The sequence below is a fragment of the Oryctolagus cuniculus genome, chromosome 7 (genome assembly GCF_051225735.1).
Source record: "Oryctolagus cuniculus isolate XC-2025 breed Fujian yellow rabbit chromosome 7, ASM5122573v1, whole genome shotgun sequence".
Lineage (NCBI taxonomy): Eukaryota > Metazoa > Chordata > Mammalia > Lagomorpha > Leporidae > Oryctolagus > Oryctolagus cuniculus.
Window position 1 is genome coordinate 106,141,870 of NC_142873.1, and position 27,834 is coordinate 106,169,703.

The following is a 27,834-nucleotide window of genomic DNA, read 5'->3' on the forward strand; positions in this document are numbered from 1 at the left end:
AGATTTTTATCATGAAGGATAAAAAAGATGTTGTATTTTATCAAATATTTTCTCTACATCTGTTGAGATAATCATATGGTTTTTATTCTTCACTCCATTAATGTGATGTGTCATATTTATTGATTTGTGTGTATTGAACCATCCCTGCATCTCTGAGATAAATCCTAATTAGTCTGAGTGGATGGTGTTTTTGATGTTTTGTTGGATTCAATTAGCTAGTATTTTGTTAAGGATTTTTGCATGTATGTTCATCAGGGATATTGGTCTATAATTCCCTTTTTTGTTGTATCTTTTTCTGGTTTTAGAATTAAGGTAATACTGGCCACATCGAAGGAGTTTGGGAGGATTCCCTCCCTTTAAGTTGTTTTGAATAGTTTATGAAGAACTGGAATGAGTTCATTTAGAGTTTGGTAGAATTAAGCAGTGAGGCACTTTATTATTGATTCAGTCTCAGCCTTGGTTACTGGTTTATTCAGGTTTTTGTACTGCAATTTTGATAAATTATGTGCCTAGAAATTTATCATTTCTTCTGAATTTTCCAACTTGTTGCTGTGTAACTGTTTTTAATAACTCCTGCTGATTCTTTTTATTTCTGTTGTGGTAGCAATTGTAACATTTGCTATTTCATTTCTGATTTTATTCATTTGGGTCTTCTCCCTTTTTTCTTTTGGTTAATTGGGCCAGTGATTTTTCAGTTTTGTTTATTTTTTCAAAAAAACAACTCTTCATTTCAACAATCTTTTGTGATTTCACCATCTTATTTCAATTTTGTTTATTTCTTCTTTAATTTTTATTCTTTCTTTCCTCCTCCTAATTTTGGGTTTGGTTTGTTCTTGTTTTTCTAGGTCCTTCAGATGCATGGTTAGAACATTTATTTCATATCTTTCCAATTTCTTTTTTAAAAAAAGATTTATTTTATTTATTTGAAAGAGTTACAGAGAGAGCGTGAGAAGAGGTCTTCTATCTGCTGGTTCACTCCCCAGATGGCTGCAACGGCTGGAGCTGAGCTGATCCAAAGCCAGTAGCCAGAAGCTGCTTCTGGGTCTCCCAAATGGGTTCAGGGACACAAGGACTTGGGCCATCCTCTGCTTTGCCAGGTGCATTAGCAATGAGCTGGATTGGAAGTAGAGCAGTTGGGACTTGAACCAGTGCCCATATGGGATGCCAGCAATGCAGGCCGGGGCTTTAACCCACTGTGCCACAGCACCACCCCTTTCTAATTTATTAATGTAGGGACTAATTGCTATAAACTCTTGCCTTAACACTGCTTTTGCTTATCCTATAAGTTTTGATAGGTTGTGTTGTCATTTTCATTCATTTCTCGAAAATTTTTTATTTCCCTTTTGATTTCTTCTATGACCCACTGTTTATTCAGGAGCATGTTGTTCAGTCTCCATGTGTTTGTATATTTTCTAGATCTTAAGTTTTAATTTCCAGCTTCATTCCATGTGGTCAGAAAAGATACACATACCAAAAGAACCAGCAGTCCCATCTTTTGGGTATTTACAGACATATCCAGAGTCTTGTACTGAACAGATTCATTGTAGTTTTAGTCATCAAAGCAAGTTTTGGAAGCAACCCAAATAAATGTGGACTTGACTTGTAACTAAGTAAACAAATGATGGTTTAGTATACTCATAAGATGGAATACATTTTGACAATAAAAATGAGTTATTGATATACCCTCAGCATGGCTGAATGTCAAAAGCATCATATAAAGTAAAATTCTCAAGACATAAAAGAATACCTGTGATACAATTCCATTTATATGAAGTTGTTGAACAGCAAAATTATGGTAGCAGAAAGTAAATAGAAGTTGCCTGGCGCTAGCAGGTGGAAGGGACTGACTAAAAGGGCAGGGGATAGTTTCTCTCTCTCTCTGTGTGTGTGTGTGTGTGTGTGTAGGGATTTCTTTATCATGATTGTAATGGTGATGATGTGACTATACAGTTCTCAGTACAAATGGAACTTTCCATTAAAAATGGTGAATTTTACTTTTATATGTTATCACAACAAAGAACCATAAACAAACCGAATGTGTACTGTCTGTCCAGTGCTGTTAGGAACACAGAGAAATGTGGGCCCTCCCCACAGGGGGCTCACAGTCTGTGGACACATTGTAGAAAGGGGCATGGTGCTGGAGAGGAGTACTGGGGCGTGGAGAGGGAAGGCGCTGCAAAGGGCCCTCAAGTTGGAATTTGAGGGGAAGTGTGAAATTGTGCATTGGGCTTTATGAACTGCAAGAAGCCTGGTGTGGCTGGAGCCCTGCGGCAGTGAAATGTGCGTGGAAGTGGCAAGAGTGGAAGCTGGACAGGTTGGCAGAGAGATAAAAGGTGGAACATTTTTCACATTTGCTTATCAAGTTCATGTTGTAAAGGAAACTGTGTACTTGAGAGAGAAAGCCTTGCTCCTGGATGAGAGATGAGATACCAATGCACCCTTTCATTTCTCTTTATTCCTTTGCTTTGGATTTAACAAAGAAAACACATTAACTACACACACACACACTTTGCTTTTAGAATTAGCTATTTTTAAGCAGTGATTCCTCACGAATAGACCTCAGCTGGATTTAGCCTTACAAATACGTATTTGAATGTTTGAGCAATTCTTTCATGCCAGCACATCCTTCTGTGAGAGCTGCTGCAATTGGGCAGGTGTTGCTGGTGCCTCCTGGGAGTCTCAGTTTCTTTGCACGAGGTCTCCCCCACATTCCATTTTGGAAAGGAGAAAACCTTCTGAAACCACTTACTTGGTTCAGCTCCGTATCCTTGACATTCTTGAGCATCACTCTGTCATGGGAGTGACGGAAGGAAGTACACGGCTGCACTGTGTATGTCGGCGCAAATGCAGAGAAAGGACTCCCGCAGGTGCATGGGGCAGCTGCTAATGAGGGTCTGCTCTGAAACCGAATGCTCTCTTGTATATTACAGGCGATGGAGTTCGAAGGCTGGGCCGACGCTCTGTTTCTGCTGCAGTTTACCCTCTCCTGTGTGATGGGGTGAGCCTTTGCTGCCTTGTTAATAGATGGGTTTCCTAGAAAAGTTTGTTCTGGACTCCTTAGGGTATCTAAACCATGCCTGTTCTCACCTCCGTATTTTTCTGGTATTTTCCTCAACACATCAGTTGTCGCTGCTTGTGATTGAACCTGGCAGGCATTGGAGCAAGGTGCTTCAAAATAGAGTCGACCTGGGGCCTCAAGACGGAAACCTCAGTGCCAGTCTGAGGGTTCCGCCTGCTGCCACCCAGTTGTTAACTGGCATCCCTTCTTAAAGTGGTGTTAGTTTGTCTTTCGTCCTTAAGGATCACTCTGGCCTTCTTCCTGGCCCAGAGATCCGACTGCCCTCGTGGCATGTGGGCAGCTGAACAAGGGTCTCTAAGCCCTGTGCTGTCTGCCTGGCTCAGGTGGATGTGGAGGAAGCGTGATCTTTGAAAAGTACTCATTGATTACGAGTGATGCTTTCAGGATTTTGGTGAAGATGGCACAGCAGAACACCTGCTGTGGACATGTGTTTCTTTTAAGCAAAGTTTTTAAAAAATCTGAAGCTGCAGCCCAAGCAGCAGGGAGGTGGGGGAGCTCGCAGTTGGTCAGAGGCCAGAATGTGCTAGCTTGGGCAGTGCCGCTTGTTTCTCTTGGCCAGAGATCGTGGAGTAAGCAACTGGCTCCTTCTTCAAACACACTGTTTCTTTCTCCATTCCAGGTTTATCTTGATGTACTCCATAGTGCTCTGCACTCAGTATAATTCTGCTCTTACAACTACAATAGTTGGCTGTATTAAGGTGAGTTGGAAATAAAAAGTCCTGTTTTCTTTTTGGAACGTGCTTTATTTGAAAATTGTGCTTCTAAAGCTCATCTGGCTGTGGCCTCAAACCCCATGATCATGATAGTTTGGCTAATTTTGGTGACAGTTTCCAAAACAATGCTTAAAACCTCAGGCTAGACACAGTTTCTGCTTGCAGGCAACTTAGCTCTGAGGGGTAAGGGAAGAGAACATGGTATTATCTGAGAGTAGAGGACCAAGGAGAACTGGGCCTCCTCCTGCCAGGGCAGCGAGGTCACGTGGCACTGAGAGAGATGGCCCTGGAAAGGCCCAGTAAGACCGCTTCTGTCCTCAGCCTCGCTGAGTTCTGGCTGGCTTATAAGGAGAGGATGCCTGCCACGAGCTGATCGAAGGAGGTTCCTAGCCTGAGCCAGTCCTTCCACGGCCCACTTTTAAAAGCTGGGTCTGGCATTTCCAGTGATATCATTTCCTCCTGGTCCATTTTATTTGAGGGTGACTCGCTGGTCTTTAGCCAGGCAGCCAGGTTGACTTGAATACTGAGTTAGTGGCTTGAGGCCTGAGGACTTCTCGACGGACTTTGTGATTCTGGGGCTTTAGGATCGAAGAGGCCACTGCACATCTGAGTTTCTAATGAATTAGCAAAGTGGACTTGCTTTCCGAAAAAGGCAAGACAAAGAGAGAGGTCCTTGATCATTGGGAAAAAGAGGGCCTATGACGGCCTTTCGGGTGCCCACGCAGTCAGTAGTGAGAGAAGAGGGTTGGAGAGGTAGGGTTTCTTCTGGTGTGCTTCTCTCGGCGCCCCCGCTGCAGTGCTACCCGCTTCGTTACATTTTAGAAATAGAGTGGGTTAAAACTCCAGAAAATCTGTGACTTAAAAATCCTGGAACTGGAAGTGTTTGGCGTGAATAGCGTTCTGTATTAAGCTATAACAAGTTAATTGTGTGACTTCCCCCAGAAAACCTGAGGCCATCTGCATTTGGAGAACTGGGCTGGCCGAGACAGGGTTAGCCCCTAGGTTAGTTTTCAGCTGTGTTTGATTTTGCAGAGTGAATGCTTCAAAAACATAGTAGAAGGCTTGTTTTCACATGAAGAACAGTAAGAACCTAAGAGAGGGGCTGGCGCTGGCGCTGTGGCATAGCGGGTAAAGCCACTGCCTACAGTGCTGGCATCCCATTTGGGTGCTGGTTCGAGACCCGGCTGCTCCACTTCTGATCCAGTTCTCTGCTATGGTCTGGGAAAGCAGTGAAAGATGGCCCAAGTCCAGGAGCCTCACTGCCCAAGAGAAAGAGAAAGGTCTTCCATCCACTGGTTCATTCTCCATGGCCGCAATGGCTGGAGCTGGGCCGATCTACAGCCAGGAGCTTCTTCCGGGTCTCCCACGCGGGTGCAGGGGCCCAAGGACTTGGTCCATCTTCTACTCTCTCAGGCCACAGCAGAGAGCTGGATCTGAAGTGGGGCAGCTGGGATTCCAACTGGTGCCCATATGGGATGGCAGCACTGCAGGCGGCAGTTTAACCTGCTATGCCACAGCGCCAGCCCCAATCTTTTTTTTTTTTTTTTTCAAGATTTTATTTATTTATTTGGGAGGCAGAGTTACAAATGGAGAGACAGAGAGAGAGGTCTTCCATCCATTGATTCACTCCCTAAATGGCTTCAACGGCCAGAGCTGGGCCAATCTGAAGCCAGGAACCAGAAGCTTCTTCTAGTTTCCCACATGGGGGCAGGGGCCCAAGCACTTGGACCATCTTCCATTGCTTTCCCAGGCCGTAAGCAGAGAGCTGGATCAGAAGAGGCGCAGCCAGGACACAAGCTGGTATCCATATGGGATGCCAGCACTGCAGGTGGAGGCTTAACCACTATGCCATAGTGTCTGCCCATAGTTATGTTCTTGTTAACATGAAATCTATACTTTCCTTTTGATGTATGTTCCTCCTCATGGTAGTCCAAGAATTCCATGACTTAGTCAAACTCTAGAGGGAGTGGAAAAACTGGATTGTTTGGTTAGTTCACCGTTGCTCCTGTTTCTCACTGCTGCATGGGATCTCTGTTGAAGCATGGCAGGCACCTTCAGACGCATTGGAGCCACTGGTGCCCTTGCTGGGCCGTGGTGGAGCTTCTACCCTGGCCTCCCAGTCTCAGCCTGTTCTGAATCGTTAAGCCTCCTTCTGTGCTTGAGGGTCCCAACTCTGCAGACCCTGGGATCAGCATTGTTTGCTTCTCTGGCGTGGTGGGAAAATCCCGTAGGAAAACTAGCTAAAAGTGGCAGTTCTTAGGCTTATCCTAGATGTACTGAGACAGAGTCTCCAGATACAGCCTGGAAATCTGCATTTTAAACAAGGTTTCCAAACAGTGCATAGGTATACTGGAGTGTGCAATTTGTAATCTTTAATTTTGGGCCGGCGCCGTGGCTCACTAGGCTAATCCTCCGCCTTGCGGCGCCGGCACACCGGGTTCTAGTCCTGGTCGGGGCGCCGGATTCTGTCCCGGTTGCCCCTCTTCCAGGCCAGCTCTCTGCTGTGGCCAGGGAGTGCAGTGGAGGGTGGCCCAAGTGCTTGGGCCCTGCACCCCATGGGAGACCAGGATAAGTACCTGGCTCCTGCCATCGGATCAGCGCGCTGTGCCGGCCGCGGCGGCCATTGGAGGGTGAACCAACGGCAAAGGAAGACCTTTCTCTCTGTCTCTCTCTCTCACTGTCCACTCTGCCTGTCAAAAAAAAAAAAAAAATTAATTTTGAGCTACCAGGATAGACTCTTTAGGCTTCCTGATACCTGCTGTTTGGGGAATGTTGCTGTCTTGTCCTGGTAGCCTGTCTTGCGTAAGATGCCCTAGTATATATGTACAGGTTTTGTAACTTCTGATTCGGAGCACACACTGGACCCTGCCGCCTCCCTTTCTGAAGTTGTCTGGGCAGCTTATGTAAATTAATGTACTGTCTCCCTGGATCCCTGAATACACAGAGAGGTCTGTTACACACTTTCCCAGCTTTGCCCACTGGCCTGGTTTATGGTTACAGGAATTTTCCCTTGAAATAGTAAGAAAATCTGCTCTAAGGTAACTTGTGTCTTCATTCTTAGAGCCAGAGAGGCTGATGCAATTCTGAATGCTCTCAAAGGGCGCTCCGATATAAAAATAATTTTGAAAGTTGTTTTTGGCCTTTAAGAATGCCATAGCACTTTATTTTCCGTCTCTTAAGCCTAATCTGGAAGATCCCAGGTACTAAAAATGTTCCTGACATTTGCAGCTCATGGCGGTTGCAAGAGCAGAGGGGGAAGCTGTGACTTCCAATAAACATGAAAGAAGAGAGATTGAGAGGGATTGAATAATAACTTTGGAAAGCTGCTTTTCACTTTTGTGGTCTGAGGATGTCTACATGCCTGGCAGTGTTGGGAGAGGTGATTTGGGATGCACTATTTTGAGGCTTATTCCCATGCATTTTTTAAGATACTGAGGACAATTCCTCCAAAAATAAGTCTTCACGTTGATCAAGTCCTCTTTTTCCTTTTTAAAGAAAGATGCAAAGGTGTTGTCACACAAGCAGTTTTCCCATCCTCTGTCTCACAAGCCAACAGTTATCTCAGTGGAGAAGAAAGCTGACTTTCCTAAGACTGCTAAATATGTCTTTGTGTTTCCTGTCCCTGGTAACAGCGGTGCTTCTTTGTTCAGATTCATAATGTCAGCCCATACCACAAGGCAGGGAAAGTTTGATAATCTTGTTAGTATTTTTCATCTTGGTGAAAGCATTTATCTTTTGGAGGGCTAGATCGGGAACAGGTGAATGTCATTGAGTCCTTTAGTGTTCTTGCTCATCCTACACTCTTTCCAGGGTTGGTAGTGGTGGTAATGTGTGTTGATTTTTGTATTTTAAGGATAGGTATCTTGATCACCACATGGATGATTTTGTATATATATATTTGGAGGCCAATGCCATGCTCGTTAGGCAACTGAAGCTTCTGTATTTATATTTTAAAAGTTCAGCTAAATCTATGTGACAAAATATTGCCCTTTTCCATTTTAGAATATATTAATAACTTATATTGGAATGGTCTTTGGTGGAGATTATATTTTCACATGGACAAACTTCATTGGCTTAAATATCAGGTAAGTAAGAATTTTTAATTAAATATAACCATGTTGACTAGTAGAATTTAGATACGAATAGTGTCAAATAGTATCACAGTAAGGTTGCATTATTATTTTTTAAAATTATTCATTCCCATCTGCTGGTTATCTCTCCAAATGTCTGCAATAGCTCGTGGCTGAGGCTGAAGCTGAGAGCTGAGACCTCAATCCAGGTCTCCCACATGGGTGATCGGAACAATTACTTGAGCCATTACCTCTGACTGCCAGGGTCTGAATCAGCAGGAAGCTGGAATCAGGAGCCACAGAGGCATCAGGCATTTTGATACAGGATGCAGGCATCCCAACCACTTGACCAAACAGCCATCACTGGGCTGTTAGTTCAATGGCAGACTTGTTCATTTATGGAATGCCTTCTATGCACTAGATATTTAATGGCTCTACATAATGTATTTTATTTAAGAAGGAGGAGAAAATGCATTCATATGATATGCAACGTTTGGAGAACTTTTTCTGCAGGTTGAACTCCCAATGCTTACCCTTCAAAGAGCAGTCATCCAGTAGTTGTGCCAGATGGCAGTGAGTGTAGTATTGCCAAGAAGTTCAGTGCTAAATGATACTATCTCTGTCACAACTGCTTGTGTCTGACCTTAGACATATCACTGGCTTTCTTTAGACCTTACTTAGCTTTGTTAATGAAGGGGGTGACCTGCATTGTATTTCAGATCTTTCTCAATTCTAGAATTTTGAATGTCATTGCCAGAGATTTGCAAGCAAGGGAAGACAAGGAGTTATTGTTCATTGGGAGTAATGTTATATAGGATGAATAAGTTACACAAATCTACTGTACAACACAGTACTTATGGTTAACAATACAGTGTTGTGTGCTTAAAAATTTGTTAAGAGGGAAGATCTCATGGTAAGTGCTCTTACCCCCAAAAGAAAAACCTGCAGAGGGACATAGGGAACTTTTGGAAGTGATAAAGATGTGGTGACAGTATCACAGGTATGTGTGTATGCCCAAACTCAACAAACTGTATGCATTAAATATTTGCAAGTATTTTTTTATTTCAAACATAACTCAGTAAAACTGTGAAAAAAAATAAAACGGCTAGATGTATCTTTTTGTATTGTAGGCGATTTTTAAAAAAAAATTTAACATACATAAATATCATATTTATGAGATGTGATCTTTTGATACGTGTATAATATAAGGTTCAAATCAGAGTAAACATACCTTTCTTGGAACTGGCATTGTGGCATGACGGGTTAAGCCATTGCCTGCAACTGCAGTCTCCCATTTGGGTGCCAGTTTGAGTCCCAGCTGCTCCATTTCCTGTCCATGCTCCCTGCTAATGCTCCTGGGAAGGCAGTGGAGGATGACCCAAGTGCCTGGGCCCCTGCACCCATATGGGAGACCTGGATGAAGCTCCTGGCTACTGGTGTCAATCTGGCCCAGATTTGGCTATTGCTGCCATTTGGGGAGTGAACCCGAAGATGGAAGAGCTCTCTCTCTTTCCCTCTCTCTTCTCTCTAACTCTGCCTTTCTAATAAATAAAATAAATCTTAAGCCATATCTATCTCATCATGTATTTATCAGTTCTTTCTGGCAAAGAAATCCTTTATCCTAGCTTTTTATTTTATTTTTTTTTTAAAGAAAACTACATAGCCTATTTTTTAAAAAGATTTATTTATGTATTTGAAAGAGTTACAGAGAGAGCAGGAGAGACAGTGTTTTTCTATCAGTTGGTTCACTCCCCAGATGGCTACAATGGCCAGGGCTGGTCCAGACCAAAGCCAGGAACCAGGAGCTTCATCCAGCTCTCCAAATGGCTGGCAGAGGCCCAAGTACTTGGGCCATCACCTGCTGCTTTTCCTAGGCACATTAGCAGTGAGCTGGATTGGAAGTGGAGCAGCTGGAATTCAAATTGGTACCCATATGGAATGTCAGCACTGCAGGTGGGGCTTTGCTTGCTATGCCACATTGCCAGCCCCCACAGTCCATTCTTGTTTTCTTTGGTCACCCTAATATGTAGTAGAACACTAGTGCTTCTTCCTCTTATATATCTTCATATCATTAATCAACTTTCCCCATTCCCTCCTTCTCTACTCTCCACAGCCTTTGGTAATCACTATTCTACTATGAACTTCTAGGAGATTAGCTTTTTTAGGTTCCAGTTGTGAGTGAGATCATGCAATACTTGTCTTTCTGTGCCTAGCTTGTTTCACTTAATGTGATAGCCTTCAGTTCCATCCAGACTATTACAGATGACAAGATCATCCCTATCAGTGGCTGAGTAATTCCATTATATATATGTACTTCATTATCTTTTTAAAAATATTTTATTTAAGGTATACAGATTTCATGTATTTCATATATAAAGATTTAGGAACATAGTGATACTTCCCACCTTACCCTCCCTCTCAACCATGCTCCCACCCTTCTTCCTCCTCCCTGTCCCATTCCCACTCTTAATTTTTACAAAGATCTATTTTCAGTTTACTTAATACTCATAAGATTATCCCTGCACTAAGAGTTCAACAAATAATATGAAGAAAAAAAACCACTATTCCTCAACAGTAGAGACAAGGGCTATAAATAATCAGTGAATCTGAAAATGTCAATCTCACTCCTATATGTTACATTTTAGGTACTCTTAGTTACTATGATCAGGAAAACATATGGTATTTGTCTTTTTGAGACTGTCTTATTTCACTAAATATAATGGTTTCCAGTTGCATCCATTTTGTTAGAAAAGATAGGATTTTAATCTTTTTTTACTGCTGAGTAGTATTCCGTAGTGTATATATACCATAATTTCTTTATCCAGTCATCTATTGATGGACATTTGGGTTGATTCCATATTTCAGCTAATGTGAATTGAGCTGAAATGAACATGGGGGTATAGATAAATCTTTCAGATGCTGATTTCATTTTGTTTGGGTAAATTCCCAGGAGTGGGATTGCTGGGTCCTATGGTAGATCTAGTTTCAGATTTCTGAAGTATTTTCATTATTTTCTACACTTGTAACCCCAGTTTACATTCTCACCAACAATGGATTAGGCTACATTGTTCCCCACATCCTTGCCAGAATTTATTGTTTTATGATTTTTGGATGATAGCTGTTTTAACCGGGGTAAGGTTGAACCTCATTGTGGTTTTCATTTTCATTTCCTGAGTGGCTAGTGCTCCTGAGCATTTTTTATGTGTCTGTTAGCCACTTGAATTTCCTTTTTGAAAAATGTCTGTTTAGGTCCTTTGTCCATTTCTTAACTAGATTGTTGTTGTTGTTGAGTTTCTTGAGCTCCTTATAGATTTTGGATATTAGTCCTTTATCAGTTGCATAGTTTGCAAATATTTTCTCCCATTCTATGGGTTGCCTCTTCACTTTGCTGAGTGTTTCTTTTGCAGTACAGAAGCTTCTCAGCTTGATGAAATCCCATTTGTCCATTTTGACTTTGATTGCCTGTGCTTCTGGGGTCTTTTCCAAGAAGACTTTGCCAATGTCCTGCAGAGTTTCCCCAATTTTCTCTAGTAATTAGATCATATTGGGTTGTAGATTTAGGCCCTTGATTCATTTTGAGTAGATTGTCGGGTAAGGTGTAAGGTAGGGGTCTTGTATCATACTTCTACTTGTAGAGATCCAGATTTCCCAGCACGATTTGTTCAAAAGTCTGCCTTTCTCCAAGGGATGATTTTAGCTCCTTTGTCAAAAATAAGTTGGTTGTAGATTCGTGGATTGATTTCTGGGATTTCTATTCTTTTTTTAAAAAAGATTTATTTTATTTATTTGAGAGACAGAGTTACTGAGACATAGAGCCAGAGAGAGAGAGAGAGAAGTCTTCCATTCTGCTGGTTCACTCCCCAAATGACTGCAACAGCCAGAGCTGAGCTGATCCAAAGCCAGGAGCCAGAAACATCTTTTGGGTCTCCTCTGCCCAAGTAACTGGGCCATCTTCAACTGCTTTCCCAGGCCTTGGCAGAGAGCTGGATTGGAAGTGGAACAGCCGGGACTCAAACTGGCACCCATATGGGATGCTGGCAATGCAGGCCGCAGCTTTACTGCTATACCACAGCACCTGCCCTGTGGAGTTTCTGTTCTGTTCCATTGGTCTACGCGTCTTTTTTTTTTTTTTTTTTTTTTTTGGCCAGTACCAGGCTATTTTGACTCTAACTGCCCTGCAGTGTATCTTGAAATCTGGCATTGTGATGCCTCCAACTTTGTTTATGTTGTATAAGATTGCTTTAGCTATTTGGGGTCTCTTGTATTTCCATATGAATTTTATTTTAGTTTTTTTTTATTTTTTTCAAATTAAATATTTATTTAAAAATTTCATAATCTTCAAATCATTCATATATGTTAACAGCATATGCATTTTAAACTGAGATGTCCCCAAAATCAGTGATCTCAAATTTATGACTTCAGTCCATCATTGGTCCCGGATGGTAATAGTGGGATGATTTTGCTTTAGGATGGATAAAGGTTTTCTTATTTTTTTCCTGTTTAACCCCATTCCAGCCTGCTTACTTTATTTTTTTATTATTTTTTTTAACTTTTATTTAATGAATATAAATTTCCAAAGTACGCTTATGGATTGCAATGTCTTCACTCCCCCATAACTTCCATCCCACCTGCAACCCTCCCCTTTCCTTCTCCCTCCCCCCTTCCATTCACATCAAGATTCATTTTCAATTCTCTATATACAGAAGATCAGTTTAGCATATATTAAGTAAAGATTTCAACAGTTTGCACCCACATAGAAATACAAAGTGAAAAATACTGTTTGAGTACTAGTTACAGCATTAAATCACAATGTACAGCACACTAAGGACAGAGATCCTACATGAGGAGTAAGTGCACAGTGACTCCTGTTGTTGACTTAACAATTGACACTCTTGTTTATGGCATCAGTAATCACCCTAGGCTCTTGTCAGGAGTTGCCAAGGCTATGGAAGCCTTTTGAATTCACCGACTCTGATCATATTTAGACAAGGTCGTAGTCAAAGTGGAAGTTCTCTCCTCCCTTCAGAGAAAGGTACCTCCTTCTTTGATGACCTGTTCTTTCCACTGGGATCTCACTCGCGGAGATCTTTCATTTAGGTGTTTGTTTGTTTGTTTGTTTTTTGCCAGTGTGTCTTGGCTTTCCATGCCTGAAATACTCTCATGGGATTTTCAGCTGGATCCGAATGCCTTAAGGGCTGATTCTGAGGCCAGAGTGCTGTTTAGGACATCTGCCATTCTATGAGTCTGCTGTGTATCTCGTTTCCCATGTTGGATCGTTCTCTCCCTTTTTTATTCTATCGGTTAGTATTTACAGACGCTAGTCTTGTTTATGTGATCCCTTTGGCTCTTAGTCCTATCATTATGATCAATTGTGAACAGAAATTGATCACTTGGTGGACTAGTGAGATGGCATTGGTACATGCCACCTTGATGGGATTGAATTGGAATCCCCTGGTATGTTTCTTTTTTTTATTTATTTATTTTTTTGATAGAGTGGACAGTGAGAGAGAGAGACAAAGAGAAAGGTCTTCCTTTTGCCGTTGGTTCACCCTCCAATGGCCGCTGCGGCCAGCGCGCTGCGGCCAGTGCACCGCGCTGACCCTGGTATGTTTCTAACTCTATCATTTGGGGCAAGTCAGCTTGAGCATGTCCCAGATTGTCCATCTCTTCCCTCTCTTATTCCCACTCTTATATTTAACAGGGATCACTTTTCAGTTAAGTTTCAACACTTAAGAATAACTGTGTATTGATTACAGAATTCAACCAATAGTATTAAGTAGAACAAACAAAAAAATACTAAGAGGGATAACGTATTAAGTTGTTCCTCAACAGTCAGGGTGAGGGCTGATTAAGTCACCATTTCTCATAGTGTTCATTTCACTTTAACAGGTTTCCTTTTTGGTGCTCAGTTAGTTGTCACCGATCAGGGAGAACATATGATATTTGTCCCTTTGGGACTGACTTATTTCACTCAGCATAATGTTTTCCGGATTCCTCCATTTTGTTGCAAATGAGCGGATTTCATTGTTTTTGATTGCTGTATAGTATTCTATGGAGTACATATCCCATAATTTCTTTATCCAGTCTACTCTTTTCCATATGAATTTTAGCATCCTTTTTGCCAGATCTCAGAAGAATGTCATTGGTATTTTTTTGTTTATTTGTTTGTTTTTTAAAGATTTTATTTTTTTATTTGAGAGGTAGAATTACAGACAGTGCGAGGGAGAGACAGAGAAAGGTCTTCCACCTGCTGGTTCACTCTCCAATTGGCTGAAATGGCTGGAGTTGTGCCAATCTGAAGCCAGGAACCAGGTGCTTCTTCCCAGTCTCCCATGCGAGTGCAGGGACCCCGGGACTTGGGCCATCCTCCACTGCTTTCTCAGGCCACAGCAGAGAGCTGGATCAGAAGAGGAGCAGCCAGAACTAGAATTGGCACCCATATGGGATGCTGGCGCTGCAGGCGGTGGATTAACCTACTGCACCATAGCGCTGGCCCCTCATTGGTATTTTGATTGGAATTGCATGGAATCTGTAAATTGTTTTCAATAGCATGGACATTTTTATGATATTAATTCTTCCAGTCCACAAACATGGAAGATTTTTCCATTTTTTTGGATCTTTTATTTAATGTTTTATAATTTTCATCATAGACATTTTTTACTTGGTTAAATTTATGCCAAGATATTTGATTTTTTTGTAGCTATTATGAATGGGATTGATCTTAGACATCCTTTTTCAGGCATGGCATTTCTGTGTAAACAAAGGATATTGATTTTTCTGTGTCAATTTTATATCCTGCCACTTTACCACACTCCTTTATGAGTTCCAGTAGCCTTTGAGTGGAGTCTTTTGGTTCCCCTATATGTAGGATCATATCATCTGAAACAACAACAAAACGAACAAACAACAAAAAAAGAATCATGTCATCTGCAAATTGGGATAATTTGACCTCCTCCTTTCCAAATCACTTTAATTTCTTTTTCTTGCTTAATGGCTCTGGCTAAAATTTCCGGGACTGTGTTGAATAGCTATGGTTTGAGTGGACATCCTTGCCTTGTTCTGGGTCTTAATGGAAATGCTTCCAGCTTTTCCTCATTCAATAACATGCTAGCTGTGGGTTTGTCATAAGTTGCCTTGATTGTGTTGAGGAATGTTCCTTCTATATCCAGTTTGCTTAAGGTCTTCATCATGAAATGCTGTAATATTTTATCAAATGCTTTCTTTGCATGTGTTGAAATAATCACACAGTTTTGTTTTTCAGCTTGTTAATGTGATGTATCACGTTAATTGGTTTGTGAATGTTGAACCATCCCTGAATACCAGGGATAATCCAATCCCATTTGGTCCGAGTGAATAATCTTTGTAATGTGTTGTTGGATTCAATTAGCTGATATTTTTTTGAGGATTTTTGCATCTATGTTCATCAGGGATATTGCTCTATAGTTTTCTGTGTGTGTTATTTCTTTTTCTGGTTTTGGAATCAAGGTGATGCTGCCTGCATAGAAGAAGTTTGAGATGATTCTCTCCCTTTCAATTGTTTTGAATAGCTTGAGAAGAATTGGAATTAGTTCTTCTTTACCTGTCTGGTAGAATTCAGCAATTAAGCTATCTTTCCTGAGCTTTTCTTTTTTGAGAGAGTCTTTATTACTGATTCAGTTTCTGCCTTGGTTATTGGTCTGTTTAGGTTTTCTGTGTTTTTGTGACTTAATTTTGGTAGATCGTATGTGTCTAGTAATCTGTCCATTTCATCCAGATTATTTGATTTGTTGGCATGTAGCTCTTTATGGTAATTCCTGATGATTCTTTTATTTTTGTTTTATCTGTGTTACATTTCCTTTTTCATCTATGATTCTATTGATTTGGGTCTTCTCCTTTTTCTTTCTTTTTTTTTTTTTGTTGGTTAATTGGGACAATGGTGTATCAATTTTTTTTAACTTTTATTTAATGAATATAAATTTCCAAAGTACAGCTTATGGATTACAATGGCTTCCCCCCCATAACATCCCTCCCACCCGCAACCCTCTCCTTTCCCACTCCCTCTCCCCTTCCATTCACAGCAAGATTCATTTTCAATTCTCTTTATATACAGAAGATCAGTTTAGCATACATTAAGTAAAGATTTCAACAGTTTGCACCCACACATAAAGTGAAAAATACTGTTTGAGTACTAGTTATAGCATTAAATCACAATGTACAGCACACTAAGGACAAAGATCCTACATGAGGAGTAAGTGCACAGTGACTCCTGTTGTTGACGTAACAAATTGACACTCTTGTTTATGGCCTCAGTAATCTCCCTAGGCTCTTGTCATGAGCTGCCAAGGCTATGGAAGCCTTTTGAATTCACCGACTCTGATCATATTTAGACAAGGCCATGGTCAAAGTGGAAGGTGTATCAATTTTATTTTTTCAAATAAATAGCTCTTCATTTCACTGACCTTTTGTATTGTTTTTTGGTTTCAATTTAGTTTATTCTCTAATTTAAATATTTCTTTCCTCCTACTAATTTTGGATTTGGTTTGTTGTTTTTCTAGGTTCTTGAGATGCATTGATAGCTCATTCATTTGGTGCCTTTACAGTTTCTTGATGTAGGCATCAACTGCTATAAGCTTCCCTTTTAACACTGCTTTTGCTATATCCCATAAGTTTTGATATATTGTATCAAAATGTTACATGATACAAAATGTTGATATGTTGTATATGCTGTATAGCATTCATTTCCAGGATTTTTTTGATTTCTCTTTTGATTTCTTCTGTGACCCACTGTTTGTTCAGGAGCGTGTTGTTCAGTCTCCATGTATTTGCATGTGTTCTCCAGATTCTTGAGTATTTAATTTCCGGGTTCATTCCACTGTGGTCAGAAAAGATGCATGGTATGATTTCCATTTTTCTGAATTTGCTGACACTTGCTTTATGGCCTAGAATATGGTCAATCCTAGAGAAAGTTCCATGCACTGATGAAAAGAATGTGTATTCTGCAACTGTGGGGTGAAAGCTCTGTAGATATCAGTAAGGTCCATTTGGTCCACAGTGTAGATTAGCTCTGTTGTTTCTTTGTTGATTTTGTCTAGTTGGTCTGTCATTGGTGATAGTTGGTTTTTTGAAGATGACATGGTCATCCCTTTTCATGGATGATTAGTGTTCCGTTGTATAAATCCTGTATTTTTTTATCCATTCATCAGCTGATAGATATTTAGCTTGTTTCCCTTTCTCAGGTATTGTGAACAGAACTGCAATAAACTTGGGAATGCTGATAATCTTTCTTCAACAGAGTGAATTCCTTTCCCTTGGCTGTCCACTCAGCGGTGTGGTTGCTGGGTCACATGGTAGTTCTGTTTAATTTTTTGAGGAGCCTCCACCCTGCTTTCCACAATGATGGTACTAATTTGCACTCCCAACAGCGGGTTGGCAGGGCTTCCCCTTCCTCTACACCCTTGCCAGCACTTGTTAGCATTTGTCTTTTTGATAGTAGCTGATCAAACTGGAGAGATGTGATGTCTCATTGTGGTTTTGATTTTCATTTCCTGGTGGTCGGTGGTGTTGAGCCTTCTTTCAGGTCCCGGTTGGCCGTTTGCATGTCTTCCTTTGAGAAGTATCTACTTAGATCTGTTACTCCTGCAGCAGGTGTCCCACGTTGGAGGACCTGGATTTGATTCTTGGCTCTGGCTACCGACTTCAGCTTCCTGCTGGTTCAGACCTTGGGAGGCAGCAGGGATGGCTCTGGTGTTTGGGTTCTTGCCACTCACTTGGAGACTTGGACTGGGTTCCCTGCTCCAGCTTTGTTCCCAGCTTGGGGCTGTTGTTGGAGATTAGGGAGTAAACCAGTGGAGCAAAGCTGTGTGCGTGTGTGTGTGTGTGTGTGTGGCGGCGGGGCGGGGGGGGGGAGTGCTTCTCAGATAAAATAACAATCGATTTATTGCGCATCTTTCAATTGGACTGTGGCTTTTTTTGTTTCATCTTGTTTTTGCTATTGAGTTGTTTGAGTTCCTTGTATATTTGCAGGCTATTTAGAAAATAAAACAACTTTCTAGGAGCCTGAATATGTTGGAATATGACAACAAATGTTAAAGTAACATGTCAAAACGAGCATCTTTAAAATTCTTCTAGAACTTCTTTTTGTGTCATTCTCTGCTTTCATATTTTTAGTAATTTCTTATTGTTTTCATATTTTATTGTAATGATTTTGCATATCATATCTCCTTTTAAATTCCTGTTTTATTACAAATATAGAATAAGTGAAATGCTTTAGTCATCCAGTTAGCGTTCAGACTATTTGCAGAGTTTGGAGTTCGAATCATGGTATCTTTATTCAGGTATTGTTTTCATTACAGTGTACTTTTTAGCTTTTAACTAGAAGAGATATGTCTCATTTCTTTCCTACTTTTCTCTGTAAGATGAAGAATATGATTTTATTGTTGATAGTTCTTTTGATTTTCTTCCACTAGACAGAAAGCAGAATCAGAGGTAGGCATTCCACAACCCCACTCTCGGTCACTTTTTTATTTTTTAATGCAAATAACAGATTCATGAGCTACTGACTAGATTTCTCTTTGCTTGAAAATGATGTCGGTCAATTTCTGGTAAACTGTGCTTTGAAGGACATCTCTAACTGAACTCCAATTAAATGTAGACACATCTAACTCTCTGCCTCATTTTTTTGTTGTTTTAAGAAAAGTTCCGAAAGTCCTCTCTCTGGTAGGGTTCAAGTGCAGGAAACAAGAGCCTGCCTCTCGAGCTCTACCCAACTTTGTGCTTTATGGAGGTTTTTTTCCCATCACAGATCTATTCAGAGCTTGTCTTTCTCCAGCTCCCCTAAAGGCCTTCTTTCCAGTAGCTGATTCCAGAGTGCTCAGCCAAGCCAAAAAAAGCAACAGAGAAGGTGGAGAACAAACAGGAGCTCAGACCGAGCATGCTCCTGAGCGCCCATCACGCTCCGGGCCCTGGCCTGGGGCGAGGCCTGAGTAATGTTGCCTTTCCTGATGCTGACGTCATCGGCCTCTCAGCTGTGCCTGCTACACTTAGAATTTCTGGCACTCATCTTTGTCTGTGATTCTTTTCTTTTTACTCCACTGAAGAAAAATAATATATGGTTAAGTACAGTAAAAAATCATCCTTTCAAAAGTAGAGTTCTGTGCGTTTTGCAAATGCATACAGTTAACGTAGCCACCACTGCCATCACAAAGTAATTCTGTTACACACCTCAAACCTCTCCGTAGTCTCTGGATTGAACTGTTTCCACTTCCCTGGCGAAGATCTGTGTTCTGTCTCTATACTCTCCAGAATGTCATGTGGCTTTTGAGGCTAGCTTTTTCACTCAGCATACTGCACTTGACTTTCAATCTGATGTTGCATGTATCAGTTTTTACATTTTTATTGCTGAGTAGTAGTCTGTTATATAGATGTATCACAGTTTGTCCTTTTACCATTTGAAATATTTTTTTTTTTTTTTTTTAGTTTTTAGCTATTGTGTATTAGCCATAAACATTTGCTTAGATGCTAGTGGGTGAACCTAAGATTTAGTTTCACTTGGGTCACTGTGTTTAGTGTTGATATGCTAAGCGTATGTTTGATATCATAAAAAATTGTTTTCCAAATTGTCAGGACCATTTTACATAACTGCCAGCAACATGTGAGAATTTCAGTTTCCCTACATCTTGACCCATGGCATTGTCAGTTTTCTTAATTGTAACCATTTTTCTAGACCTGTAGTGGTATTTCATTATATTTTTAATTGAGTACTTAATGGTTAATGATATTGAGCATCTTTTCATGTGCCTGTGTATTTGCTATCTGTGTATATTCAGGTAGGATGGCTATTTAAATATTTTCCCCACTTTAAAAAAAATTTTTTAGCTAAGTTCTTAGAGTTCTATATATATTGTGGATACAAGTCCTTATCAGATATGTAATTTGGAAATACTGTTTCCCAGTTTGTGGCTTTTTTTTTTTTTTTTTTTTGACAGGCAGAGTGGACAGTGAGAGAGACAGAGAGAAAGGTCTTCCTTTGCCGTTGGTTCACCCTCCAGTGGCCGCGGCCGGCACACCGGGCTGATCCGACGGCAGGAGCCAGGTGCTTCTCCTGGTCTCCCATGGGGTGCAGGGCCCAAACACTTGGGCCATCCTCCACTGCATTCCCTGGCCACAGCAGAGAGCTGGCCTGGAAGAGGGGCAACCGGGACAGAATCCGGCGCCCCGACCAGGACTAGAACCCGGTGTGCCAGCGCCGCAAGGAGGAGGATTAGCCTAGTGAGCTGCGGCGCCAGCCGGTTTTTTCGTTCTCTTAACAGTCTCTTTTGAAGAGAAAAATTTTCGGGGGCTGGTATTGTGGTATAACTGAATAAGCTACCGCCTGCAATGCCAGCATCCCATATGGGTGCTGGTTTGAGTCCCAGCTTCTCTGCTTCTGATCCAAATCTCTGCTAATGCAGCTGGGAAAGCAGCAGAAGATGGCCCAAGTCTTTAGGCCCCTGCATCCATTCCGGAAACCCGGATGGGGCTCCTGGCTTCTGGCTTTGGTCTGGCCCAGCCCTGGTCATTATGGCCATTGGGGAGTGAACCAACAGACTGGAAGATCCTCTCTCTTTCTGTCATTCTGCCTTTCAAATAAATATCTAAAAGAATTTTTTTGGCCGGCGCCGTGGCTCAATAGGCTAATCCTCCGCCTTGCAGTGCCTGCACACGGGGTTCTAGTCCCGGTTGGGGTGCCGGATTCTGTCCCGGTTGCCCCTCTTCCAGGCCATCTCTCTGCTGTGGCCAGGGAGTGCAGTGGAGGATGGCCCAGGTGCTTGGGCCCTGCACCCCATGGGAGACCAGGAGAAGCACCTGGCTCCTGGCTTCGGATCAGCGTGGTGCGCTGGCCGCAGCGTGCCAGCACGGCAGCCATTGGAGGGTGAACCAATGGCAAAGGAAGACCTTTCTCTCTGTCTCTCTCTCTCACTGTCCACTCTGCCTTTCAAAAAAAAATTTTTTTTTAATTTGAAAGGCAAAGTGACAAAAAGGGGAGAGAGACCTTCCAAGTTTCCTGGTTTACTCCCCAGTGGCTGCAACAGCTGGAACTGAGCCAGGTCAAAACCAGGAGCTAGGAACTCTATCTGGGTCTCCTTTATGGGTGGCAGAGACTCAAGTACTTGAGGCATTGTCTTCCGCTTCTGAGACACATTTTCAGGAAGGTGGATCAGAAGCAGAGTAGCCAACATTCTAAGATGGGCAGTGGGTCACAAGCAGAGTCTTAACCACTGCACTACAATTTGTGTTACAATTTTTAAATTTGATAAAGCCCAATTATCTGAGAAACCTTTGCCTAGCACAAGGTCATACTGATTTTTTTGTTATGTTTTCTTCTAGATATTATTTTATAGTTATATATATAACCTGTTTTGGATTAATTTTTGTATGTAGTGTGAAGTATGAATCAAGGTTCTTTTATATGTGTTATAAGATAGTCATTTGTTCCATTACCTTTTGTTGAACATATGGTCCTTTTTCCATTGAATTGCCTGATTTCTAGTACTATTCTTTTGCAGTTTTTTGTAGTCACCATTTTGTAAGTGTGAGAGTTAGGGAGGCTGAGTAACTTGAATGCATTCCAAAGGTGTGTATCGAGCCTGTTTCTATATGCCAGGCATTCTGCTCCAGAAAAACTTGGTGATTTCCTTTCATAGATCTGCTGATGCTACCCAGCTAGCAAGTATTATAAACCTGGTGGGCTGGACTTGAAGCCCAAGTTCTCACCCATTAATGTGTTCCCCTTAAGTAAACAACTGAACAAGTGTAACGTAGCCTAGTAAATCATACATGTGTTTATTGTCACTTTAGATTCTCAGCTATATATAGAGGACAGAAATCACTTGTTTTATTTATATTTGTGCCCATAAATCCATGCCAGGTCCATAATAGGCATTCAAAAATAAGAATACTATCCTATATTTTTCATGCTTACTTTGTGCAAGGCACTATCATAAATGCTCCATGCTTCATATAGTTCTGTGAGGCAGATTCTGTGACTGTTCCATTTCACAGAGAAGCTAAGACGCATTCCCTGCGTTACCCAGCCATTTTGTCTTCTCGTTCTTCATTCTAAACCTCAGAACTGGTTAGTGAATGATGAATAGATGAATGAGTAAATTTCATTTTCATGTTCCTTCATAATTACGTCACCACATTGATTACAAACCCTTTTTTTAAATAAAAGATTTATGTATTTAGTTGAAAGTTAGAGTTAAAGGGTGGGGAGAGAGACAGAAAGGTCCTCCATCCCCTGGTTCACTCCCCAAATGGCCACAACAGCCAAGGCTGGGTCAACCGAAGCCAGGAGCCAGGAGACTTCTCCTGGTAGCCCACGTGGATGCAGGCACCCAACCACTTGAACCATATTTCACTGCTTTCCTGGGCACACCAGCAGGGAGCTGAATTGGAAGCAGAGTGGCTCAGATTTGAACCTGTGCCCTCATGGGATGCCAGCACTGCAGATGGTGGCTCAGTCCGCTGCACTACAGCGCCAACCCCTCATTAAAAGCTCTTAAGCTAAGATCCTTTTGTATAACATAAACCATTTTACTATAGTCTGTGTGACCAGACCAGGGTCTGCACAGTCTCTGGACTGGGACATGGTGCAGCTCAGACTGTGAGGTTGATAGAGCTGGCTTCTGAAGAGTTTGGTCTAGCTACCTCTGCCCAGCACCTGGACCCATGACTCCTTCATTTTTGGAGCAACTTTGCCTGTTCCCTGGAAGTGTATGCTACTTCCTAGCTCCAGACTGCTGCTCCCTGGAATAATTTGATTCTCGTGGGACTCTTCTGGTTCCAGCCTTCTCCTGAAGTGAAGGCTTCGGCTTTGCCATCACTTGGTGGCTGTCTCATTTGGAGAGAAAGAAAGACATCTTTTGTGTTATCAGTTAGTCGCTCTTGATGTAACATCTTCCAGGCTCATTTGTAGAGTTCTGTATCTGAGATCTCATCAGAAAAACTTGTACTTTTGAGAAGGTTGTAGGGAGACCAGCTAGCCCCTGAATTTTATCATAATTCATGACCAGAGAGAACTACTCCGAAATACAGCAAAACTAGTGTTGTTTCTGATGGTGCCACTAGCAAACCATAATTCACTTTTCATAAGCTCCGTTTTCTCATCTAAGTATATAAAACGTGGGGTCTGAACTAGAGTTGTATATTCTAATTCTACCACTAACCTTCTGTGATTCAGCCTGGAAGTCCAGTGGGAAATGTGTCATGTGGTCAGTAGGTGTGAGGCTATTTTTAGGGAGAATTAGCAATTTGAAGGAACCTTTTCCAAGTGTGGAAAACACATAAAATGTGTTCTCCTTCTAGTTGTAATGGGAATCCTCCACCCATGCTTAGTTTTTTTTGTTTTTTTTTTTTAAGATAAAGAGCACGGAGGAAAGGGAGAAAATGATGGAAATATATAGGTAGTTTAAAGTGTCAAAGATACCGGTAAAGAAGAAAACTGTTCCTAATCATTTAAGAAAACTTCTTTTAAAAAGATAACACTGAACAAAAGGATAAGTGGGGAACGTGTACTTAAACCCCTCATCATATGTACATGGCTATCTTACCAGAATTCTGATCTCAGCATTGGCTGACTCCTATCCATTAATAAAGCAAATCATATCCCTGTCAAGGGCTTTGAGTTCCAAAGATATCGCAGCAATATCAGGGAGTCTTTTTTTTTTTTTTTTCTAATTGTTGAGAAAACTTCTAAAACTACTGGCAGATTGAATGTTTCACATCCTGGCCAGACTTCTATGACTTAAAGTTCTTCTATTTTTAAAAGTATGTGCACCAACCAACCAACACGTAACCTTAGTATAGAGATGACATAAATGATAGATATCTGGGAAGGCAACAATATTTGTTGAACACCTTATATCTGATGACCATCTTTTTTTTTTTTTTAATTTATTAATTTATTTATTTATTTGAAAGGCAGAGTTAGAAAGAAACGGACAGACAGATAAGAGATCTCCATCCTCTGATTCACTTCCCAAATGACTATACCAGCCAGGGCCAGGCCAGGCCAAATCCAGGAGCTTAAAAGTCTGTTTGTCTCCCATATGGGTGACAGGGGCTCAAGTATTTGGCCATCTTCTGCTGCTTTCCCAGGCATTAGCATGGAGCTAGATTGGAAGTGGAGCAGCCAGGAGTTAGCCAGTGCTCACATGAGATGCTGCGCTGCATTCGGCAGTTTAACCTGGTAGGCCACAGTGCTGGCTCCCTGATGGCCATCTTTTGCTGTGTCATTTTGTTAAGTCATTGCTCATTTCACTTCATAATAAATTGAGGCTCAGAGAAGTGATATAACTTGGTCACAAAGCTACCATAGTTCAGAAGCAGAGCTGAGGTTCTGATCTTGGTCTTCTCCTTCTTGTCAGCATCCTGTTAGTCATGGGAGAGTTTATGGGATAAGAGATGAAAGTGACTTCTTGTTCTAAACATTTCGAGTCTCTTTGCTTGCCTCCTGCATGATTAGTGGTTTATTTTTCTTTTCTGATCTCCCTTTGCAGGCAGGGTGAGAATCAACTGAAGGAAGTAACTGCTTAGTGCATAGCCAAACTCTATACACATTTCCTTCTTGAGAGAATGTATAATCTAGCTAGGAGGATGTATTTAATCCTAAACAAGTATTTGCTGGGTGCCCTGCACACATCACACAATGTTTCAGGCAGTGGGTATAGAGTGGCCATGGAAACTGATTGGAATCTTTGCCCCCTGGATACTGATCTGCACCCTGAAGCCCTGGGGCTGTGTCCATCACTTGGTTTCATCTTTCTAGGCCTGGTACTACATCCTGGACTTAATCCCTTGTCCCTCCCCAAGTGGGAAGCATCTCTCTCCACACTGTGCTGCTTGGAGGTGGAGGAAGGTTGACATGACCAGCTCCTTGCTTTCTGCCTTCTTCAGTGCTTCTCCACCAAGACCAGGCACAATGGTCTCTAGCTCTTGTAGACTGGTGCGTGAATAGTTGCCCAAATTGGTGTCAGCAGAAGGTCTTACTAGCCACTCTCTTGCTCTGCCCTCCAAAAAATCTTTTATTGTTGCTAAGAGTTGACGTTCATGACAGTTGAACAGACTACCAATAGTCTCTGTTTTTCTGTTCTATAATTGATTTTATGTATTTTTTCATTAATATAAGAACAGATTTCATGTGGTTCATAGATATAATTCTGAGAATATAATGGGACTCCCCTCCCTGTGTTTTGTTTTTGCTGTGGTTCTTTGAGTACCTATGTGGCAACATTCTCCCTGTGTGTTTTGTGCTGTGTTAATTCCCCTTTGTTGGGTTTGAATGTTTGTGTCCCCCCAAGCTCCTTTGTTGAAATCCCAGCCCCTTGGGTGATGGCATTGGGAGGTGATTGGCTCGTGGGGCTGGAGCCCTCGTGAGTGGGATTAGTGTCCTCGTGAAAGGGATCCCAGAGAGCTCCCTCAGCCCTTCCTCAATGAGAGGGCTCGGTGCAAAGTCCCTGTCCATGAACGAAGAGGGTCCTCCCCAGACACCACATCTACTTTAATCTTAGACTCCCCAGACTATAGAACTGTACAAAATACATTTCCGTTGTTTATAAGCCCCCTGGGTTAGGGAATTTTGCTTTGGCAACCAGACACACTAAGACCCTTGTTAGTATAGTGCCCTGCCTTTGGTTAACAGTGCCTCTGCCCTGTGCTGTGTGACTGTCAGGGCTGACGAGGAAGGTGGTAGAGGGGGATGAGTATTCACTGACTGCCTGCTGTGTTCCAGATGTGGGGCCAGGTCCTTTGGCATGGGATTTCACTTAATCTCAGACAAGCCTGGATACATGGTAGTTTACTTATGTCATTTAGTACAGAACTGGAATCTCAGAGAGATTACTTAATTTCCTTAGGATTTCAGAGTTAGTAGTCTATTTAGGGTTTGAACCATCCCTAACAAGGGGCCATTTTTGTTGTTGTCGCACTGACTATAGTAGCATTGTGGGGTCTAGGTTCATCTGAAAAACTAAGCCTGGAATAAATTCCAGGGTATTCCTTGTCATTTTTCTTAAAGATTTACTTTATTTATTTGAAAGAGAGAGTGATATAGTGTGAGAAACAGAGAGAGAGAGAGAGAGAGAGAGAGAGAGAGAGAGAGAGAGAGAGAAAAGAGATCTTCCATTCACTGGTTCTTTCCCAAATGCCCTCAAGGGTTGGAGCTGGGTCAGGCAGAAGCCAGGAGCCAGGAACTTGATCCAGGTCTCCCACATGGTTGGCAGAGGCCCAAGCACTTGGGCCATCTTCTGCTGCCTTCCCAGGCACATTAGCAGGGAGCTGGGTTAGAGCAGAGCAGCTGGGACTAGGACCAGCGCTCTGATATGGGATGCTGGCGTTCCGAGAGGCACTTAAGCCACTGCGCCACAGTGCTAGTTCCTCCTTTGTCACCTTGTATCTTGTACTTCCCTGTGACCAGCAAAGGCTGTGTGGACAGGAAGAAGAGGACGTTGTGATACTTTAGATTGTTGTGGGAGGGGGGCACTAGAGAAGGAGCAGGCGAAAGAAAGCAGTGGCAGCCGTGCTGCTGTTCTGGAGGCAGGGTGGGGTTAGGGGGCTAAGGGCAATTGAGGATACACTGGAACTTCCCAGAATTTTTAGCTTCGGTTGGGCAGGTTTCAGGAAGACGTCTCCTGGGGCCCAGCCCAACTGCCAGGGAAGTCATAGGCTGGAGGCACCAGAAATTTCCAGGAGAGTCTGTCAAACTCCAAAAAGACCAAGTGGAAAAAACCTGCCAGATTAAGGAAGGATGAAGCCCAGTGAACACCAGTGTGTCAGGACTGGCTCCCGACGGCCCTTTGTTGAGTGGGCTCCTAAGGGACGGTCAGCTCGCCAATTACTGTGGTGCTCCAAAGTGCCGGTCCCTGTGCAAGAGACCCTGTGGAGTTAGAACAGGGACTCGGGGAATCTGCAGCCTCCTGGGGACAGAATAAGGCCAACTGATGGAAGTATCAGATGGAGTAGGGCCCATAAGGGATACAGCCATTGCCGTGGTGAAAGACTGACCTGTGTTTTATTAGGAAGCTTTGTGATCCTGAACAAGTTATGGCTCTGGGACTCAGTTTCCTCGTCTGTAAAGTAGGCATCTTGCAGGAGTAGTGACCTTACAGGAATATTGCAGTGGCAGGAAACATGGAACGTGCCTGACACATACCAGACTTGACTAAGTGGTCTCTGTTTGATTATTAAGGGCTGTGGGGTTCAGATAGGACGAGGAAGAACCTGGAGGTTGGAGGAAAGTTAGATAGTTAGGGTTGACCAGGGTCTTAGAGAAGGGGTAATAATTTATAGGCATGTGCAGTCCAGAGCCAGTACCAGCTCTCTCTTCCTTCACAGTGGGAGCAGGAGCTGCTCTGGGGTTGGACTGTCAAAGCCCAGAAGAAAACAGAACAAATTTCACTTAAGCAGCAAGTTGATGAGTCAAGTAGGCAGAAGATGAGGGCCAAACCCAGGGCACGAACATCCAAAAGCAGAGCGCAGCCCAGGCATCCAGCTGACTGGGTCCTGGGAAGAGGTCTCCCAGAAAAGCAAGGCTGGCCAGGCCGGGCCATGCCTGTCAGCTCTGGTGGCTCCTCCAGTTCACTTTCAGCACAGTGATTGGGGCAGGAGTCTGTGGATCCCAGGTGGGTTTAAGATCCCTGCAAAGAACAAACAGAATAATCACTGTCCCCGAAGATGATCCTTCATGGTGACAGGTGTGATGGGAAGTGTGGGAGACTGGAGACCAGCTGTCCAGTGCGCAAGGCTCAGATGCTGAGCTGTTCCCCACAGACCAGCCAGCTCTGGGACTCTCCCAGGGTCTGCGTGTTCACTCACTAGTTGCAGTGTTTTCCATTCTTAGTTTAAATAACTTTTATCTTGAGTCTTGACTGCTTACTTTTAAAAATTCCAAAAATACAAAAAAAAATCACCAGATAAAAGAAGTCATCTCCCCATTCACATGTAACCGCGGTTAATA

At 42.3% G+C, this 27,834-nt stretch overlaps 1 protein-coding gene across 2 annotated transcripts in view; it reads left to right on the forward strand.

Moving 5' to 3' along the window:
* SLC35D1 (solute carrier family 35 member D1) overlaps positions 1-27,834 on the forward strand; it is a 54,052-nt gene that overhangs the window by 21,384 nt on the left and 4,834 nt on the right. For both annotated transcript variants that reach the window (XM_051856391.3, XM_089337244.1), the window contains exons 9-11: positions 2,931-2,998; positions 3,699-3,777; positions 7,795-7,877. In XM_051856391.3, the coding sequence (XP_051712351.3) occupies positions 2,931-2,998; positions 3,699-3,777; positions 7,795-7,877 (230 nt within the window). The remainder of the gene's footprint in view (positions 1-2,930; positions 2,999-3,698; positions 3,778-7,794; positions 7,878-27,834) is intronic.